The following is a 22,666-nucleotide window of genomic DNA, read 5'->3' on the forward strand; positions in this document are numbered from 1 at the left end:
TTTTAAAGTTTCCCATTTCTGGAGAAGCTAGATGCCACTTATTAAGAACATACCTAGAGATGTATTTTCTTGAGAATCAAGGCCAATCTGTTTTATTCCAGCAAATTTGCTTAAGGCAGCTTTGCATATCAACATACCATTGAGCCTAGAAATAAAGGATGAAAATTAATGAGTGAGGTTTTCTCCCCTTTCAGCACAGTTGACTGTTCCTCCAATGACTGTCCGCCGTGGAGATCGTGCACCAGTTCCTATCCGAGAGCACATGGCCATCGATGTGTCCCCAGGACCGATACGACCCATTGCCCAAATCTCATCTTATTTTCCACATCCTGGGCTGGAAGGGGTGCTGACAACACAAGATAGGATGAGGGGTGAAGGAACGACTGTACCCGCAGGGACTGGGGAAGGAGAATCTACTGAAGGATATGATTCTGATGACAACAGTAAGTATAATTCCCCGTGTCTGTGACTCTAGAGAAGACTTGAGCTTTCATCAAACTATCTTTTAATCCAAGAGAAAACAGCTGGCTACATAGCACATTCCATGAAGATTCTCTTACATTGACTGTCACTTCACATATCAACTTCTCCTCTTCATCTACCGCATCCAGTTGTGGTCACCATGATGTAAAAAAGATGTCGAGACTCTAGAAAGAGGGCAGAGAAAAGCAACAAAGATGATTGGGGGTCTGGAGGTTAAAACATATAAGGAACGGTTGCTGGAATTGGGTATGACTAGTTCAGGGATAGGCAACCTCGGCTCTTTTATGACTCGTGGACTTCAACTCCCAGAATTCCTGAGCCAGCTATGCTGAGGGGAAAGGGAGAGGTTTCCAAGCTGAGCCATGCTGGCTCAGGAATTCTGGGAGTTGAAGTCCATGAGTCATAAAAGAGCCGAGGTTGCCTACCCCTGGTCTAGTTTAATGGAGAGAAGGACGATGGGTGACATAATAGCAGTCTTCCAATATCTCAGCGGCTGCCCCAAAGAAGAGGGAGTCAAGCTATTCTCCAAAGCACCTGAAGGCGGGACAAGAAACAACGGATGGAAACTAATCAAGGAGAGAAGCAACCTAGAACTAAGGAGAAATTTCCTGACAGTTAGAACAATTAACCAGTGGATTAATTGTGAATTAATTGTGAATGCTCCAAGTTGTGAATGCTCCAACACTGGAATTTTTAAAGAAGAGATTGGACAATGATTTGTCCGAAATGGTATAGGGTTTCCTGCTTGAGCAGTGAGTTGGACTAGAAGACCTCCAAGGTCCCTTCCAACTCTATTATTATTAGTAATAGTATTAATATTAGTATTATTAATTTTAAGATAGAGCGCATAGATGCTTGACAGCTGGCGGTTGGATGTGTACATTGTTCTATGTACCCTACTATAACTTTGTTTGATTTTGAATTAGCAGAATGTGTGAACTAACTCACTAATGGTCTGTTCAATTAACGTGAACACAACCATTATAGTTTGTCAGCTGTGGTTTACGACTTAGTAAGATGTATGATCTTAAGTCACTATAGTTTGTTCAATAATTCAAACAAGTCAAAGAATGTTGTGTGAATAGAATAGGTGAATAGGTCTGCCTCTTATACGACCATCTACTCCAGGGGTGTCAAACTCAATTTCATTGAGGGCCGCATCAGCATTGCAGTTGCCCTCAGAGGGCCAGATGGGCGTGGCCTACTGGGTGGGCATGGCTAGAGTGCGTATGGCCTACTGGGTGGGCGTGGCCAGCTCTACATCGTTTGAGTGGGACAGATCTGAGGGTCTCTGGCAGGAGGAGGGTCTCTGGGCCAGGGCCAAGGCAGTGGGGGCCGTTCCCTCACTGTTTCCAGGATGGCATCGCGGGCCGCATGAAACCACTTCGCGGGCCGGATCTGGCCCCCGGGCCTTGTGTTTGACATGTCTGATCTACTCACTCATATTTAGATTTTTTTTCACACATCTAAAAAGGCATATTAAAGTTTTGTGAATGGCCATCCAGAGCCTCATCCTTCACTTTAATGTCAACTTATATCGACACTGACATCCATATGCTCTCATATGGTTATCCAAACAATATGTTTGTCATAAGCAAATCTGTCTTACAAAACAGTTCTCAAAAATATGGACAATTGAATCTTCACTGATTGATTAGGTGCCACTGACTCAGCATTAGTTCCTTTCACAGATAAAAAAAAATGTTCATCTTTTCAGCTTGTGCCTAACAGAAACTCATAACTCTTTGAGGGGTATTCACTGGAGGTTTTTAAGAGGAGATTGGACGGCCATTTGTCTGGAATGGTATATGGTGGGGTCTCCAAACTTAGCAACTTTAAGACTTGTGGACTTCAACTCCCAGAATTCCCCAGCCAGCCATGCTTGGAGACCCCTGGTACAGAATATCCTGCTTGACTAGGGGACTGGATTAAAAGACCTCCAAGGATCCCTTCCAATGTTGTTATTCTATATTCTGCATTTCCTTGATCCCCTCCAACCATCATTTCCATTGTTTCCCCTTTCTTCTTTGTTTCTCAATCTTACCTGGAATACTGTATCTAAATCCACCATCACTCACATACACCTGCCCAATGTGAGATTCTGATCTTTTAGAGAGGTACATTCTTCAGTTCCACTTCTTTCAAAACATTCATCCACATATACCGTTCACTTGAAAGTGGTGTTTGTGTGAGCCCTTGTCACATTTATAGCCAATGTTCTGGGGAGAGTTTTGTGAACAGGTCTGCCATCGTGACATTTAAGGTGTAACCATCATGTTGTTCTGGATATTGCTCATTCTTTATCATATATGCTACAAAATGTCCTTTCCATTCCGACATCTCCTATCTCCTATCATTTGCACAGTGATCTGGGAATAAAGTCTAGTGAATCTCCTGAGGTTTTAAGCTGAGCGAATGCAGGCAAGAACTAAAAAACAGAATCCTATCTTTGCCCTGAGGCAGTCATACTTAATTGTAAATAGCCACACTCGGTGCACAATAAAATAATACATGCACACTGGTCCAGAGTAAAAGATAAACTTAAAAGGTCTGCAGAACATGACTTGGTAATTTCTCTTCTCTAAAGCACAACCGCAATGGGGAAAGTTGCACTTTTGAGCAAACCTACTTAGATGATTTTATAAATTATATATATAATATATATTTTATACTATATATTTTTATAATATGATTTTTTCCCCAAATCAAGCTATTTAGTATCAGGCAAGATTTAATTGACTCTGGTAACTGGGTTCACATCTGGAAGGACACACGAAAGCAACTTGTCTCAACCCTCTGGGCTCTTTTTGGACACAAAATTTGAAACAGGCATGTGCACAGACTCATGCTTATCTTTCTCAGAAGCAATTCTTGTGTTCTACCAGGCCAGCTTCTGCAATAATTGTTTCAGTACTTATAATCTACTATGATTAAATGCTCTAAATCAGGCATGTCAAACTGCCGGCCCGCGGGCCAGATGCATCATACTCAAACCGCGCCCAACCCATTGCTGGCAATGGGGGGAAAGTCACGTGATGTCATGAGTTTGACACGCCTGCTCTAGATTGTCAGGCTCAAAATCAAGAATGACATATAGCAATCCTTCCAAGCTGAGTTCTTTATTGTTTCACCTCTGTAGACAAAATCTTGCTAGACTGAGGACTCTACTGTTTGCATCAACAGGATATTCTGTGAAGCATCAGGGCGGGGCTGTCTTCACCCTCTTTCTCTCACACTTGATCTCTGGGCTGAATTGCCTGTTACTCCTCTGGAATGCACCTTCTCCCTCTTGGGGAACTACCTCCTCATTACATTAGATCACAAGGTATCATGAGCTTATTCTCCAACCCTGCTACCCATCAGAGCAGAGCTAACTTTAGGCTAAAATTGAGCAGGCATTGGCTTAGAGTGCTAAACCTTAGGGCAGGGGTAGGCAGCCTTGGCTCTTTTATGACTCGCGGACTTCAACTCCCAGAATTCCTGAGCCAGCCATCCTGGCTCAGGAATTCTGGGAGTTGGAGTCCACGAGTCATAAAAGAGCCAAGGTTGCCTACCCCTGCCTTAGGGCATACCAATGCCTCCTCGTCTCCTTCCAAAGGAAATGCAAATCTTGCATCACAGTTCTCTCAATACAGGGACTAGACCAGGGGTCAGCAACCTGAAACAGTGAAAGAGCCACTCGGAACCGGTTCCCTCACAAAAGGAAAAACTGGGAGCCGCAAAAAAATGTGTGCACATGCGCATACATGCGCGCATGCGCAGAACAGGGTTTGACTGAAGAGTGGAGCCAAGGCGAGATATGCACCTACCCTGCATATTTGAATTGATTGGTTGAACTTTTTTAGTCCCACTTTTTTTTTTTTTTTTGGACTGCACATGGCAGAGGACTGGGAGCCGCAGGAGATGGCTGAAAGAGCCGCATGTGGCTCCGGAGCCGCGGACTAGACAATGATACGCACCCGAGAATCCCAGTCACTCAAGCCCAGACCAGTATAGTTGGCACTTTGAAAGATGTTCCTTTGTAAATCCAGCTGTGGGATTTGGAGCTGGCTTGAGTGGTCAAAACAGCTGAGGGGAACCTCAAGGCTTCGTGGGATTATCATGTGCTGCTTGGGGGCAAACATGGGGAAAGGCTACTTGGGCTGCCTGTGAATCATCCAGAGACCTGGGATTGGCAAACAGATTCTGAACAAGAGTGCAACTAGCAAATCTGGGTTGCAAAGATCTGCCTAGCCACTAGATGGCAGTAAAACGATACAGAAAACTCTCTGCTGACCTCTAAGGGATCCTCTGAATCCCTGCAACCTGGATCTGGTAACTGTAGCTTTCAGCTGCATGCTGTTCTTCTCACAGTAGGATGGGGTGACCTGCTGCAGCTGGCATTCTAATGGGAGAGGAATAGATGAAGGAAAGAATTTGTTCCCGCGCACATTTGTTTTTAGGACTAGGAGGAACACTAGATAGCCATTGGATAACCAAATGTTTTGGAAACATGCTCTGCTCTCACCTTTTTGTGCTTGTTCTTGTGCCGAGACAAATAAATATGCACAGGCTTTGCCAAGATTCAGAGCCTCAAGCAGATTTGTGTCAGCACAAGCACAGGCCTACTGTACATGTGCAGAGGGTTCCATGAGCGACGGTATCAGCAGTCCTCAGAAATGAGTGCCGTGGCACTAAAAAGTCAAGATGTCAGTTTTTCCCCTTGAATCTGCACCATAAGAATTATTGAGGGCCCCCCCCATACTTTCTGGGACAACCCATGCATGCAAATGTCCACTCAGGCATCTTCTCTAATAAAAACAACCTCACAACCCCACGCCTCTCCTATTAACACAACCCAGCATAAAAGAGACATTACATTCATATGCTCTCCAACAGGTGCATGTACACACGCACACATGCAGACACTGACGCCCATAAGACGGAAGGGAGGTTTAATGAATAGTAAGTGCAGAGCGAGGGAAGGAAAAAAAGGTAGCTAGCATAGGAGTGGGTGCTGTAGATGAACGGATCACAAGAGAGAAGGAGAGATCTCCATGTTACCAGACAGAGGCATGCGTCGAAACGTAAACCCATCCAGAAACCCTTACAAATAAATGTATCCCGATACAAAGAGGTACAGTCTGATCAAACATGTGTAGGGACGTATAAGCCCTTTTCACTTGGGCTTTAAAATTACGCAGACTATTCTGAAGGCCAGGGGTGAGGGGGTGGGGAGGAAGAATGCATCACGTTTTTTGCTCTTGATCTCCATGCATCATTCATCAGCAGTTTGTGCATGCTCGCCATGCGCTCCGGAATCTAGCTTTTCTCAGGCATCGAAAGGAAGCCTAACCGCTGACCGCTAGCGCACACCTAGCGAGAAATGCCCAGAATTGATGAGTGAGGACAGAAAGCCCATCCTCATCCTCCTCCTTCTCTTCCGGTTGAGTTTTACTTAACTGCTAGATCCTTTATATCAATAACTAAACCATGGTTTATTGAAGAAAGCTCAATTGGTAGGGTGCATACCACCTGCTGAGCTGTTAAGTGCCATAAACAGGACACAGTGGCTATGCTTACACAACACAGCCAAGCCGGAAAGAATTATGACTTAGCACAGTGAACAAGCCCCATTTGTGAAATGGGGCAAGAATGATAGGCTGAAGGCTAAGCAAGTAGAAGTGAATTTCCTGCCAAAATTTGACAAAACACATGTCCACGGCCCAGGCCAAGAAACCTTTTTACTGTGGCAGACTATTGATCCATACAATTTATAGATCAATCACAACATCTTGGAACACATAAAGGAGAGAATGCTTTGTTCTTGCCACCGAGAAACTACAAATAGATCCTATATGGCTCAGATTAAGGCTTCTGGCTTTAAAAGATGGGACTTCTAGAGATGTCTGGGCTGGTTGGATGGATTTATTTGCTCACCCAAATGTACAGTAAAAATGCTTTTATGAAGACAGAGATGGTTCTAATTCACAAAGGCCGACGTTCTCCAGGTCTGGAGAAAAACAGAAGGAGAAGTAAATGGTGGGTCCCCAAGGTATGATCAAAAAGTCAATATGGCAAAAGCAATGATGTGATCATAGCTCTGCCTGGTTTTTAGGTGTGTCACACTTAAAAAAACAAAAAGAGCTTGAATTGCACTGTCACAGCCACCATCTTGACTGTTGTTGTTTTTTTTAAGCATTCCTTGCAGACACCCCTGTGGGTCCTGAATAATTAACAAGTGGGCAACTGTCCCAGAAAGAAGACACAGTATCCTAGCAACTTTACTTTGCAAGAAAAAAGAGGCAGTGATAAACAAAATAGACTTACCTTTGTGGAGTCCTTGGTCCTCTCTGAGCTTGTTTGTTTGCAGATGTTTCATTATCCAACTAGGTAACATCCTCAGTGCAAGAGAGTGTGGGGTTTGCGCCCTTTTTATACACAGTAGCTTGCCCTGCCAGTTTTGGTGGGGGGTATGATTTTCTCCTTGGTAGTTCCTTAATTAGGGTATTGTTTTTTGCTTGATTGTTTGTCTGGTGTTAATTCTTGCTTATCTGGTGTTGGCTGCCAGAGAAGCTGTATTCTGGTCTTTTTGTTTCCTTCCTCTCTTTTGAATGGTGTGTAAATATGATTTATTTTTATGTGTCTAGTGATGGCTGATTCCGAAACATGTCCCATGTTTCTCCGCTTTGTTCCATGAGACACAGAAGTTCAATTACTATGCATCTTTAGACACGTCTACTTTATTTCTGCAATTAATTCAGGACATCACATTCAGTTTTCCTGGTGCCTAAATTAGATTATCAGAGGGAAAGGGAAGGGGGGCACTTGAGATATTCAAAATGAAAGTGTGCACTCCTGTGCATAGCTCACAGACAGAGAACACTTACATAAAGATTTGCAGAATTTGGGGTAGGGGAAGATTTTGACAGCCATCAACATAAGAACACCTTTTGGTATTATTTGAACTCACAGTCGATCTTCATTCAATTGTATACAAGTGTGCAGATGCAGCAATACAAAGCAATTCAGAGATGGCTATGCTGGCCAAGCCTGATGGGATTTTTAGTCAGTTCATCTGAAGCAAGGTTGGCTGGGGAAGGTTAATCTGGATCATGACTGGCTGGGGAATTCTGGGAATTGAAGTCCACATGTCTTAAAGTTGCCAAGGTTGAGAAACACTGGTCTGGACAGATGGATGGCGCTGAATTTGCAGATTGTGAGTGGGATTGGGAAGACAGCTTGAAGGAAAACACTGATAAGATGGATCTCTTTTTAACATTTGTTTTCCTTACTGCCTGGCCTTTTTCTAGCATCACTTGGGACTCTTGAATTTGATATTCTCTATGATCCAGAAAGCTGCACCCTTGACTGCACCATCCTACGAGCCAAGGTAATCGTGTTCCTTTACCGGGCCTCAAAAACCTCTTCCGAAGCAGTTTCTCCAAATTGGTGGGGTTTGGACAACTCCTGTGATTTATTTATTTTTTTGCTAAAGGAGACACAGCCTGGGCTGGCAATGAGGGATTATGAGGGCTGCTACTCATCTTACTTGGAGCACAGTAGGCTGTAGAAGGCTGCTGAAAAGACACTGTTTTGCTTTTCTAGCACCCTCCATGCCTTTGGATTCAGCTTTTCTGCATCACATGTTGCGTTTTCACAATAAACGGCCTTGATTTAATAAAAGAGGCCACACTGGGGTGGAAAATCTCATTATGGAGCTAGCAATGTTCATTTCAGCCTCTCTTTTCTCCTGCCACACTCAGCCCTTTCTCTCTACCCCATCTACAAGGCCTTTAGAAGTCAGGCAAGTGCCCTTCAAGTGTCAAACCAAACCTCCGGGGTCTTCCCCCTGACCCTCAACTCACACATCAGCAATATACAACACCCCCCTCCTCCCTTTCTTCCTTCCCAGCTGGTGGGCTTGCAGCATCTTCAAGCATCTCGGCGGCGACGCGCCAGGCAACCGGGTATCCGCAGGCATCTGGCGTTGCTGTGGCAACAGAAGAGGGCAGGGGGGGGGAAGCATGGGAAATACTGCGGCAGTTCAGAACCACAGCAAAACTAACCCAGAGCCCGCCACTTTGAAAAGAGTAGATGACCCTTTTTCCCAACTGGCAGGTTCCTGTTTCCTTGGCGTCACCCTCTGCATCTCTAGAGATTGTGTGCAAACTATTTAGAGGATATGTTTACATGAGTGCTATTTTAAAAAATATTTTTTCTGACTACTGTATCGTTTTCCCTGTGGCCATTCACCAACGAAGCCAATTTAGCTGGAATTTCTGCAATGACTCTGAACAGGATTAAAATGCACGGCACCAATAGTTCTGGGATTTAAAGTGACATAAAGGTCGCCTTCCTAGCTTCTGAAAAGGGGTTTCAAAAAGTCCAGCTGCGATTTAGAGATGAATTCCCCACATCTGCAGTGAAAGTTAATCCAACTATCCTGCCTGGTGCACCGGTGCAAAGATCTCAGAGTTTGTAATCCTGGAATAGTCCAACAAATTCATTGCTGGATGGAGAATTGTTTGTAATCAGCAAACACCTGGAAAGTGCCACTGGTCAGTATGTGGAGTGAAGATATTTTACGAATGTGGAGGAGTGGATTTATACCATGCTAGTGAGGCCACACTTGACTTGGAATACTATGCACAGCTCTGTCACCATGATACCAGAAAAAAAATGCTAAGAACCTAGAAAAAGTGCAGAGAAGAGCAACAAAGAAGATAAAGGGAGCTAAAAACTGTACAAGGAACAGTTAAGGGAACTAGGTATGTCTTGTCTAACAAAGAGAAGAATTAGGGAGGATATGATAGTTATCTTCCAGTATTTGAGGGACTGTCACAGAGAAGGGGTCAACTTAGTCTCCAAAACACCAGAAGGCAGGACAAGAAGCAATGTTTGGAAACTTTTTAAAGAGGGATCCAACATATAAGTAATGAGAAATTTCCTGACAGTGAGAACAATTAATCAGTGGAATGGCTTCCCTCCAGAAGTTGTGGATGCTCCATTACTGGAGGTTTTCAAGAAGAGACTGGACAACCATTTGACCAGGATGGAATAAGGTTTTCTGCCTAGAGCAAGGGGTTAGATTAGAAGACCTCTGAGGTCCCTTTCAGCCTATGATTCTATGTTCTAACCCCCAGACCTATTCCAGGGTGGGAGTCTTAATCATTTAGACTCTAACGGACTTTGCAGTTTTGCTTTTTCCCTATGAAGGGCCCTCCTCCTCCAAGGCAGAGCTGAAGAATGTACAGGTGGTCCCCAACTTACGACCACAATTGGGACCAAAATTTCCATTGCTAAGCAAGGCAATCGTCGTGAGTCACGCCTCATTTTACAACCTTTTTTTGCCAGGCTTGTTAAGAGAATTGCTGCACTTGTTAAGTGAGTCACCTAGTCGTTAAATGAATCAACTTCCCCCCATTGGCTTTGCTTGTTGGAAGGCCACAAATGGTGAGTGTTGTGACTCCTGGTGCGGCAATTGTCGTAAATACATGCCGGGTGCCAAGCACCTGAATTTTGATCCCATGGCTGTGGGGAATTTTGCTGCAGTGGCTGTAAGTGTTAGGATTGATTATCACTTTTCCCAGTGCTGTTGTAACTTTGAACAGTAGCTAAATGAATGGTTGAGGCCTATCTGTAGTAGGTCGAACGGCCGGCCCCGCTACATGCAGACACCAATTTCTCTCTCTCTCTCTCTCTCTCTCTCTCTCTCTCTCTCTCTCTCTCTCTCTCTCTCTCTCTCTCTCACACACACACACACACACACACACACACACACACACACCCCTTCTGTTCCTTTTTTTCTTTCTCTGTCTTTCTTTTTCCTTTCTTTTTTTCTTTTCTTCTCCCTCCTAAATTGCAGATTGTCTTAGTGAAAAAACGAATGGCAAGAACTTCTTCCTCCAGAAAAGACTGCCTGTGGAGAAAAGACAAAGATACCCTTTACCAGAAATCTGAGCCAATCTCTTGCGGAAGGATTTTAATAAATAAATCCTGCCACCCTCCCTTCTAATCAGCAAGTCATTGCGAGGAAAGGATCAAGCTGACTTCGCTGCTGATCACGCTTACGGCTTGAAGGGAGGCTCAGCCAATCTCAATGTATACATGTTGCACTTTTAACAATAAAGGTTCACTCATTCATTGAATTGAAATTAGCCCAGAGTATCACAACCATAAAGTGGAGCGGGCACACCAATATCTACTTTTCAGCAGGAATTTTATAATTTTGAGAGGGGTAGAGAGCTTTCTACAGGCCTCTGAATAGGTGGAGATGTAAAAAGAACAAGGAAGTATAAATAGAGTGGAATTAATGCCTGTGTTTGTTTTTTCAGGGACTAAAGCCAATGGATTTTAATGGCTTGGCTGACCCTTATGTCAAACTACATCTCCTTCCAGGTGCTTGTAAGGTAAGCACTAGGGGGGGAGGTCTGTCGGAAGGGGGCCATAAAAGTCAAAATGGTGGCTACAAGCGTGTGATTGAAGCCCTCGCCCCCATTCATATCCAGCATGACATTTTGATTTTTTTTACTCTTTTTTTGATACCTTTGGTAAGCATAGCCTCAAATTTACATCCCTGTTATTGTGTCTTAATTCTGGTCCCACGTAGCCACAAAAGCTTATGTGAGTATATAATATCAAGTCTCCTTCAACACGAGCTTGACTCCTTACGTGTGTATTACATGTTGGCTTTGGGGGAGGAGCAATATGGAAGCAGCCTTGTCCTTCTCTTGGGATGCTTGTCCAACTTCCCAGATGCCGCAGGCCTCCTGGAACATGAAAGTGTGGACAATGGTTTGGTCTAGTGGGGAAGGCACCAGGCTAGAAACCTGGGGACAGTGAGTTCTAGTTCCACCTGAGACATGAAGCCAGCTGGGTGACTTTGGGTCAATCACGAGGATTCTGTGAGTTCTAGTCGCACCTTAGGCATGAAAGCTGCCTGGGTGACTTTGGATCAATCACCAGGTTTAGTTTTTAGTCCTGGTTTAAAAGCATGAAAGCCAGCTGGCACCAGCCTAGCTGGCTGGGTGACTTTGGGCTGTCTCAGCCCAGCTAATCTCACAAGGTTGTTGTCCTGGGGAATATAGGAGCAGGAAGGAGTATTCAGCCATTTGTCTGAAATGGTATCAGGATTCCTGCCTGAGCAAGGGGTTGGACTAGATGACCTCCAAGGTCCCTTCCAACTTTATTATTATTGTTGTTGTTGTTGTATGCTCACCTCCTTGAGATATTTATAAAAATAATGAAGGCCTAATATAAATAAAATCTCTCAAAATTACTAATATAACACATTTGCCCATTCTTCCTGCTGTCCAAAAAAGCACCTGCCTCCTCTGTCCATCGTACAGCTCTAGGAAAGAGAATTAAGAAGATTCTGATTTAAGGCACTTAGGAATTAAATGGGAACTGAAGAAAAAGTCTTCAGTGATCAAGATTTCTGCAATCCGTTGTTTCTCAATCTTCACAATTTGAAGAAGCGTGGATTTCAACTCCCCGAATTCCCCAGCCAGCTTTGCTAACTGAAGAATGCTGGAAGTTGAGGTCCATACCTTTTCAAGTTGTTAAGGCTAAGAAACACTGCTGTAATCTAATTCCCAGTGCTTTTTTTTTGTAAAAGAAAAAGGTGCCGGAACTCACACGTCATACAGCCCACTTTGCCTGCCCTACAAGGTTCCATCCAAAAAAGGTGCTGGAACTCCGTTCTGGGCGTTCTATGACAAAAAAAGCCCTGCTAATTCCCTTTCCTTTTCCATAAATCCAATTAAAATAGACTTCGTAAAATTCTTCTCCGTTGCTAGGATTTTGACTTAGACAGTTTAAACCTCAGCTGGAGGGGCAGAGAAAGTCAAAATGGCAGCAAAAACCATGCAATTGAAATAACTATCCCTTCTTTAGATATGTCACAGACATTTTAAAAAACACAGAACTTCAATTGCAAGGCGGTGGCTGCCATCTTGAATTTTTGACCTCCTCCTAGTTACAGTAGATCCGCCTGAACAGTTGAGATTGTCTCACCATTTCCCATCTGACCTGAACTCATCCTGCTTACATTTTCAAAATCAATTAAAGCGTAATAGGGGCAGCTGTCTGCCAGTGTGTGTGTGTATGTGTGTGTGTGTGATGAAAGCTGGTGAGGATAAAGTTTATCTTGCACATTAAACATTCTGAATGAGAAATAAAATTTGCCATGTTTACCTGTCAATAAGCCTATCCGCAGATAAGCCAATCCTTGAAGTTTTAACCATGAAAAATGCACCACCTGTGGATAAAGTGATGCTCAAAATGCTTATATGTATTAGATTTTCACAATTGGCTTATCCATGGATAATCCACACATTGTCTATTTCTCATGGTATTTTGATTAAAATTTCAAGGGTCATCTTATCTGTGGATGGGCTTATCGGTGAGCATATTTATTTCTCAAATTCACATAGCTGCCCATCTCACAAAATGTGATCCGGGGCAGTGTACAATTATCAAGTAAAAAACAATATGTAGATAAAAACGCATTTAAAAATACAAAGTGACAACATTAAGAAAATACATTTATTAATCAAATTCATATAGCTCCCGCCTCAAGAAAAATGACCCCATATGCAGGATATATGCATACTGTTATCCTGTACTATAAATACAGGAGATACAGATACTTTTTAAAAGTATATGTAAAAAAGGTAAAAATGCTGTAAAAAAAGTAGGATAAGTCAAACTCATTTGTCAGCTTATTCCTGAGTGTACAAGTAGTCCTTGATTTACGACCACAATTGAGATCAAAATTTCTGTGGCTAAGAGAGACATATGTAAAATGGGCTTTGTCCCATTTTACGGCTTTTCTTGCCAGAGTTGTTAACTGAATCACTGCTAAGTTAGTAACATGGTTATTAAATAAATCTGGCTTCCCCGTTGACTTTGCTTGTCAGAAGGTCACAAAAGGGGATCACATGATCCCGGGATACTGCGACCATTATAAATATAAGTCAGTTGACAAGCGTCTGAATTTTGATAACGTGACCAATGGGGATGCAGCAATGGTCATAAGTGTGAAAAATGGTCATAAGTCACTTTTCCGGTGCCGTTGTAACTTTGAACGGTCATTAAATGAACTGTTGTAGGTCAAGAACTACCTGTATAGCATTTCATATTAATGTTCTCATCGTATTGTATTGTTTGAAAGAATTTATACAGGAATTAATCATTGGGCAGGCCTATTGATTTAATTGCTGCCAAGAATCACAGGGACAAACGTCACTCACAGATTATGAAAAATGTCTTTTCTCCAAACTATCCCTGAACTGTGAGTGAGGAGATCACTGAGGACCATCTCCTTGTGAAGAAAAAGCTCATCCCCTGCCTCTTCTCCGCAGCAACCTACCAGAAATTCCCTCCAAGGCTGAAGTTTAGCGCACACAAATTTTGCATAACGTATTAGATAATAAGAGGCTTTTAAGCCACCTGTAATTGGATGTTTGGAATAAGAAACCTCTGATTGCCGAAATTACATTATCTCAGGGCCAAAAAAAAAAAGATGTGACAAGGGAATATGCGACCAAATCTTCCAAATTAATATTTATGAATATTTATGTATACTCAAAAAATAGCAGCGTACGCCTGATGGTAGGAAGCAGCTGGGAGGAGCAGGTGCTATAAGCCTGTGTTGCTTTCCAACTCTGAATCCCACCCATTTATCTTGAAGCAATTATTAGCCAAGCTGGGGGAAACGGAGAGATGGTCTAGGAAGATATTTCTGATCTTCTTCCCTCCGTGAGTCTAACACTAGCTCTGGGCTCGACCTCTTGAGTGTACTTTTCTGCCTCTGGTTGGCCAAAGGAAATCAACACTTTTCTATAAAATCAAAACCAAAATCAATCCACATCCAGTTCACCGTCAAAACTAGTCTCTTCTCGGGAGCTCCTAGCACACATCTGGGTGCAGCTGTTTTACCTATGCCAAGGGCAGAAGGGGCAACAGGTAATTGACTGGCGAAAGGAAAGAGATTCAGAAAGTATGAATCCCTACTAGCTGTATGAGAACAAGAGGCAGAGCCTGGAGGCAGAGTCAAGAGAGAACTCAGCCCAGAATCGTTATATGTCCACAAATGCTGCAAGTCCCCCCCCCCCCACCACACACACACACATACACACACACCCATGAATTCCATTGAGTCTTAACTGGCACCAATTCAGTGCTGGCCATTAGTTGACCAGATTCTTGTGTACAGCCTGAGCAATAAATCAGCTTAACTGGAATCTGTGGTCCTGATTCTTTGCCCCTGACGTTAGCACGTGTATAGGGGGAGCAAGAAAAGAAAATAACAAATGTATCATAAGAATCTCTTCTTAACAGAAGTTGTGATGTGGCATACTTGCATGAAAGGTGCAGAGTTCACATTACAACTGTGCAAGGCTACTTTGGTCATCTGAATGAAAACAATGGATCCTACAGATGCTCGGATCCCCAGCAACAGGATTCAGATCATTCAGAACCACAGGTGAACAAAGAACATTAGGCTACGTTTACCTAACACACTAAGCCAGAGTCCTTCTATTTATCTATATACTACTAAAACTCTGATTCTCGTAGCCTTTGACTGGATGAAACGGGGCATCTTAGAGCAACAATTGTTGAACCAAGGTACCTCAAGTGGGCTAACTTACAAAATGCATCCAAACCCAGGACCCATGACTCTTGTGGAATTGGCAAATCTTATAAAACATTTCATGACATCAAAATTGTCATAAGGCATTTTATTACATAATAAAAAAGGTCATAAAACCTTTCCTCTGCCGATGTTTGTGCTATAACAGTGATGGCGAACCTTTTAGAGACTGAGTGCCCAAACTGCCACCCAAAACCCGCTTATGTATTGTTGGGCGCCGGGTGGGCGTGGCCTATTGGGTGGGCATAGCCCATTGGGTGGGTGTGGCTTCAGTGGTAACGGCAGACTGGGTGGGACTAAAAAGTTCAATCAATCAATTCCAACTTTGCGAGATCTTTTTTTTTCCTGCGAGAAGCTGAAATTGATTGATTGAACTTTTTTTGGGGGGGGACACGGAGGCGGAGGCCTAAAACTAAAAGGTTTTATAAAACCCAGCTGAAGGCCTAGGACTGGGGCAACGGCGCACGTGCCCACAGAGAGGGCTCTGCATGCCACCTGTGGCAGGCGTGCCATAGGTTCGCCACCACAGTGCTATAAAGTTTTTATTTTTTAAAAAAAAATCTCAGTATAAAATACAACGGGGTGAGCTTCCGTTCCTTGCCCCAGCTCCTGTCCATCTAGCAGTTTGAAAGCATATAAATGTGAGTAGGTTAATAGGTACCACTTCAGTGGGAAGGTAGCAGCGTTCCGTGTGCCTTGGTGTATAGTCATGCCAGCCCCATGACCTCGGAAGTGTCTTCGGACAATGCCGGCTCCCTCAGATAAGAAACGGAGGTGAGCAGTGTATCCTAGAGTCACACACAATTGAACAAGGAAATTTTTACCTTTCAGAACAATGTGAAAAAGGGAAAGGAAAGGGATAGAGGATTAGCGTGAGGGAGGGGGGAAAGAAATGAAAAAAGAAAGAAAAAGCAGTGACTTCTGACTTTTTTTGGTACAATAAGATACATAACAAGTTATGACAGCAACTTCTTAGCTACACCAAATCGTAACTTCTAGCCATTTCTCTATCAATAACCCACTTGATTGTCAAAACCCAAAGTCAATTTTTTTCCCTCTTTCACACAGAAGGTCCAGAAACGGTTTCCAAGTAACCACAAAACTATTTACATTCTTATCCCTAATTAGCACAGTCAACTTTGCCATCCCTGTCTGTTTCATCATCTTTTCAATCCATTCCTTTATTGAGGGAGTTTAACACTTCTTTCCATTTCTGGGCATATAAAATTCTTGCAGCCATCAACATGTATAGCAACGAAGTTCCATTCTCCCCCCCCCCCCCGCATTTCTTTATCTAATAGTCCTAAAAGAAAAAGTTCAGGTTTCTACTGTACGTCAATTTTTAAAATATCCTAAATTAAACCATGGATCTGTACCTAATATTTCTTTGCCTTGTCACATGTTTACCACATGGAAAAAAAAGTACCCTCCTTAAACATGAGCTAATTTCAAGGTAGATATATTTCTGAATTTCTCCCTGAATTTTTAGTAACATTTCTAATACATTAGGAACTCTGCCACTCAACAAACTGGTAAGGACTCTGCTAAGGAAATATTTCTGAACGGATGACATAACATGAGGTAGCTCAGCAACACAGCTGCACTTACAGCCATGACTGCATTTTGTGATGGTTTTGCCAAAAAACAGCACTTACTTCTGTTTTGGGCAAAACTGTGCCCATAGTGAACTATTGGTTTGCTTAAAAACTGCAGTGTTTGCTTAACAATAGCAGCCATTTTATGACTGCCACATTCACTTATGTGACCACCATAAAAAAAGTTCATAAAATTGGGTCAGTCACATTTTTCAACTGTCACGACTTAACGGCTGCGATGGGCCAGCTCCATTATAGTTGTAAGTCGAGGAATATCTGTAGCTTAGCGGTTTAGCAGGATAAAGAAGGAAAAGCATTACAAATCGATTTATATCCTATGACACTGTTTCCCAGTCCTCAGAGCAGGGAACAGATTCAGCTGCAGGCTTTGCTGTACAGGTAGTCCTCAACTTACAATCACTCATTTAGTGACCATTCAACGATACAATGGCACTGAAAAAAAGTTTTTCACACTTAGGACTGTTGCAGCATCCCCATAGTTGTGTGATTAAAATTCAGATGCTTGGCAACCGATTCATATTTATGATGGTTGCAGTGTCCTGGGGTCATGTGATCACCTTTTGCAATCTTCCGACAAGGAAATTCAATAGGGAAGCCAGATTCGCTTAACAACCTTGTTACTTACTTGACAGATGCAGTGATTCACTTAACAACTGTGACAAGTAAGGTCATAAACTGCAGCAAACTTCACATAACAACTGTCTCACCTAGCAACAGAAATTTGGGGCTCAGTTATTATTGTGTAACCCTTCTCTACTGTTCTGTTCTTCCCGTTCAATTCCTTTTTCTGTTCAGGCCAACAAACTGAAAACACGCACCCAGCACAACACTCTCAATCCTGTGTGGAACGAGGTCCTCATCTACAATGGGATAACCGCAGAGGACATGGCTCGGAAAACGCTGCGGTGAGATAAAACCCACCTTTTGCTTCAGAACTCATGCCACAGCCCCATTGCCCTCCTGCGGCTCTCTTCCCTCAGCACAATTCTCCATTCTTCCTTTCTGTTTCTGCCTCCCAGAATCACTGTCTGTGATGAGGATAAACTGACCCACAATGAATTCATCGGAGAGACTCGGGTGCCACTGAGACGCCTGCGCCCTGGCCAAAAGCGACACTTCAACCTGTGCTTAGAACGGCAACAACCGGTGAGAGCTAAGTCAAAGAAGGTTGTATAACTTGCGATGACTCGGTGATTATCGGCATTTGATTCATAGTAAGACTTCTTAGACATTCAGAGACATCTTTAGTTACTTCTTTGCTGGTCACTTTGGATGTCTGCTATCCTCCCTCTTAAAGAATCCTGCCTTTCTCTAAAACTTTTGTGAGATTTCCCTCTGCCCCTACCCACCCACCCACCCCAAACCCAAATCTCCTATTTTTACCTGCATTTCACAACTATTTCTACCTTTTCCTCCTTTGGAATGACCGAATATTCCTAGTAGAACAACGCAAAGACAAGAAGAAGCTTACACACAGCAATCTATGAGCCAATTTATTTTGTAAATGAAGAGCTGTGCCTGATCCTCAGAGTCAAAAACTGTTGGGTGAGAGAGATGATAAATCGGGATCTTTCTCTTTGGGGGACAAATCTCCTCAGCCCTTGACAATGGCTAAAGAAAAATTGTCCAAGTAACCCAAGAACACGTACAGTTCCCTATCATAGCCAGTTGTGTTGTCCCACAAAACATCATTCCACATCAGAGCAGGGAAATCTGCATTATAGACTCAGTGCCACCCGTAGAATTCAGATTAGAGGCAAATTAATAAAGGTTAATTTTTTCCAGCACCACCCAGAGGCCCTTGTACAAAACATACATTGGTTCTAATGGGCCTATATTAGATTTCTTCACCAATTTCTCCTCTTCTCCCTCACTCCTCCGTGGGGCCTTTACACTCCTTGACTTTGCTGGGGCCCTTGTTTAAAAGTTCGCTAAATTCTCTCCTATCACAACAGCTGGCATCCCCTTCTTCCATGACTGCCGCCCTGCGTGGAATCTCCTGCTATCTGAGAGAGGTGAGAGTTTTTCTCCCATCCTACTCCCGCCCCAAAGACGGCACCTGAAATTCCTCAGCAGAAGGTTAGGTCGGGGATGGACCGCCTCTGCCCTGCCAAGGGCTGTTGCCCCATTGCGGGGACCTACGTGCTGAGTAGCAGGGCTGGACCAGACCCCAAACAGAGCCACCCCATCTGTTTCTTCCCCTTCCCCTTCTCTTGCCAACTTGCAAAGCAACAGCTCATTCATGCAAGCCACCTGAGCTTGTCCTACCAGGGTAGGCAACCTCGGCTCTTTTATGACTCGTGGACTTCAACTCCCAGAATTCCTGAGTCAGCATAGCTGACTCAGGAATTCTGGGAGTTGAAGTCCACGAGTCATAAAAGAGCACCGAGGTTGCCAACCTCTGGCCTAGGCTCTCCAATAACCCAAGTACCCGATGTGAACTGGCCCTCCCCCAATTTTCCTTCTCCACCCCCTTCCCTAGCAGGCCCTCCTCCAATGTGAAGTTAGGTTGAGGGCTGGAGGTGGCTGTCCCTGACAAGGCAATAGGCTAGCGAGAGGGTAGGAAGAGACTGTCTTTGTAGCAGGAATTGGCAAAAGAAAGCCCACCGTTGAGATAACATCCCAGGTCCAGTTTTCCAAATCTGATGCCTTCCAGCTGTGGGGGGAAAACTACAGTTCCCAGCTAGCATCACTGTTGACTCTGCTGGCTGGAATATTCCTTAGAGGTACCTCCCACCTATTTTCATTCAGGAGTTCAAGGGGTGAACGCAGAATGCCCTTGTCCAGTTCCCTCCTCCCCTCCAATAAACCTTTGGGGTACCTTTGGGGTCACCCACTGAGCTTCTATAGCTGTGGTGGAATCTGGGTCTCCCTGCTCTTAGTCCAAGACCTTAACCATACATCATCCTGGCATGTGGTTCAGAGCAGCTGGAAGATGCTAAGATGGGGAAGGCTGCCCCTGGGCTCAAGGAATTCAAAAGCCCAAGGCTGAATGCAAGGCCTTCTAAACGTTTCACCTGGGTCTCAGAATGTCCAAGGCCTAACTGAGGCCTAGATCACACAACCAGCTAAGCCCGGGGTCAGCAAATGTTTCGAGCAGTAGACACCGCCAAAATTATTATTTTTAAAAATGAACGGAAACATAACAAATTACATGTAATTATGGATAGAGTTTATGTTTTACCATTCTGCTCGCCTTGGAGGTCATGGTGTCTGCGGGACCCCTGCAGTAATCCATACAATGCTTTACTTGGTTTGTGTACTCAAGTTGTGGTGCTTAACAAACCGTGGATCGATCATGACCTAGCACTTTATGCAGAGCTAGGCCAATGTGGCTTATTCAGCAAGGCATGGTTCAAAAAAAAAAAGATGCACGAACCCAGTTGCAAAACTTTGTTTGGGAAGGCCGGAGGGCGGGGCATTTGACACAAAAGCATTCAATAGCCTTTCCTTTCCCCCACTGCATAGTTGGAACCCCCAGCTGGCTGGGCCCTGGAAGAAAGGGGTCGCATCCTGCTCGCCCTCACATACATCTCCGAACGTCATGGATTACTGGTGTCCATTCTCCGCTGCGCCCACTTAGCTGCTATGGATGTATGCGGCTACTCGGACCCTTATGTAAAAACGTGAGAAATGCGCACATACCAAGGGAAGAGAGGGGTTCTGATCCTTGATTAAGGTCAACCGTACTTAAGGATGCTTGGGGGAGCGGGGAGAAGTCTAAGAGTTTTGGGGAGGGAAGGAAAAGATGCAGTTTAGTCCCTCCCGTGTCTACTACGGACGTGAACGCCTTAGGCTCAAGAGGGGCTCTTTTCTTTAGCCTCCAGTCGATCAAGAGACCATGTGTAATGTTCCCATTTAGCAAAGCTTTTAGAGACTCGCTTTAACAACCCTGGAATTAATGTTCGGAAGATGTCCCATTTGCTGTAGTCATTTCACATTTTCTCTCGGTGCTTTGGATTTATGACTTCTTGTTGAGTTTTTATGGTGGCGCTTTAGCGCTTGCACAGGCTGGTTGTTTTCCTGAGAAGGAGGACGACTGTCTTTATGTACAGGCTTAATCTCCCATTCTCCCGTTCCCTCTTCTTCTCTCTTCCGGCAGCTACCTGAAGCCAGACGAAGAGAAAAAATCGAAGCATAAAACAACTGTGAAAAAGAAAACGCTAAACCCAGAGTACAATGAGGTAAATGAAGGAGAGCCAAGGAAGGCATTACTTGATTGGAGGAGCGAGGGGGCGGTGGTGACCCTGTATATTCCTAACTTTTAATCCTTATCTGCCCCATTGCAGGATTTTTTCTACGAGATTGAACAGTCAGATCTTGGTCATAAATCCTTGGAAATCACCGTTTGGGATTACGATATTGGGAAATCAAATGACTTCATTGGTGAGAAGACGGAAGAAGATCACCTAGTTTCAGGGAAGGGTTGTATAGTCTAGGACAGGGGTAGGCAACGTCGGCTCTTTTATGACTCATGGACTATGCTGACTCAGGAATTCTGGGAATTGAAGTCCGTGAGTCATAAAAGAGCCAAGGTTGCCTACCCTTGGTCTAGGAGATGCTGGGTGTGTTAATCTGGATTGAAAGCCTGGGGCTTAATTCTACCAGGATATGAGGGGTCCTTGGTGCTCTTTTGAGCTTGGTTGTTTTCTTGCAGAAGTTTCATTACGCAAAGTAGCTAATATCAGCAATGTTGCCCGATGATGTTGATGATGGGTAGCACTGGTGACGTTACCTAGTTTGGGTAGTGGAACGTCTGCAAGAAAATAACCAAGTTCAGAGAGTACCAAGGGCCCCTCATTTCAACCCTGAGCTACAAATATTCTCCTTTCTTGGTCTCTACAACGATAGCCAGGCATCTTTTGCACATTCCGAAAGTTCCCAGCATTCTTCTCCAGATGTTGAAGGGGAAGTTATAACAGTTACATGGATAGTAAGACAGGAGAATGTCACAGAAAGGATGTCTTGCAATGGAGATTCTTGACGCTCTCTAAGCTTGGCTGTTTCCTTGCAGACAGTTCGTGACCCAACTAGGTAACATCATCTGATTTCATCTGATGTTATCTAGTTGGGTAAAACATCATCTGATGATCTTACTTAGTTGGGTAATGACACGTCTGCAAGCAAATAACCAAGCTCCCGGGTCACCAAGAAGTCCACAACTCCACCTCGAGCTACAAATATTCGTTTCTACTGGATGTTTCCCTAGTTAACTAGAGCAGGGATAGGCAACCTTGGCTCTTTTACGACTTGTGGACTTCAACACCCAGAATTCCTGAGCCAGCAGCGCTGGCTCACGGATTCTGGGAGTTGAAGTCCACGAGTCATAAAAAAGCCAAGCTTGCCTACCCCTGAACTAGAGACTGCATTTTGCAGATTCCACAAAATAATAATAATAAAAGAATATCCAGAATCTCTCAAAGAGAATTTGAGGGTGAGATTTCCAAACTTCATAGCCTCCTCCATTGTACGCAAACACCTTATTGCACGGGGTGGGCTGCAGTATCCCGATGACAGGACTAGGAAAAAGTCAGCTCCGCAGCCAGCAGCTTGGTAACTGCAAGAACCTCTTGTCTCGTTGCAGGTGGGGTAACCCTGGGATTAGGGGCCAGTGGGGAGTGCCGGCAACACTGGCTCTCGTGCCTCCAGACCTCCGACTGCCGCCTGGAACATTGGCACACCCTCACCAACGAGCTCCCAGAATCCTCCACCTTTGGCCCTTGAGGCCCCCCCGTGATCCCCACAGAACTGCGCCCTTCTATTTCGCCTGCCTGCCAAAAACCAACCGGAGGGGCCCAGCACCCAAAGACCCCTCTTTTGCACGAGGACGTTTGCACGTTTCAAAACTACTTGTCGTGGGGGGACCATTTATGCTATGCTCTAGGAGAGGCACTTACTGTAGATGGAAGGCCACGCAGGGGTGGGAGTG

General features: G+C 44.1%; 1 protein-coding gene across 1 annotated transcript; it reads left to right on the plus strand.

Annotated features, from left to right (window-relative positions):
* Positions 1–205: 205 nt before the first annotated feature.
* Positions 206–22,461, plus strand: DOC2A (double C2 domain alpha; the record flags this gene model as incomplete). The annotated part of the gene is made up of 10 exons (XM_083376886.1): positions 206–443; positions 7,776–7,855; positions 10,800–10,874; positions 17,533–17,642; positions 17,757–17,883; positions 18,693–18,752; positions 20,206–20,363; positions 20,840–20,921; positions 21,027–21,123; positions 22,322–22,461. The coding sequence occupies exons 1-10, from the start codon at positions 215–217 to the stop codon at positions 22,459–22,461; spliced, it is 1,158 nt and encodes a 385-aa protein (XP_083233012.1). The 5' UTR covers positions 206–214.
* Positions 22,462–22,666: the final 205 nt, after the last annotated feature.

This window comes from Vipera ursinii (genome assembly GCF_947247035.1).
Source record: "Vipera ursinii genome assembly, chromosome: Z".
Taxonomy (NCBI): Eukaryota; Metazoa; Chordata; class Lepidosauria; order Squamata; family Viperidae; genus Vipera; species Vipera ursinii.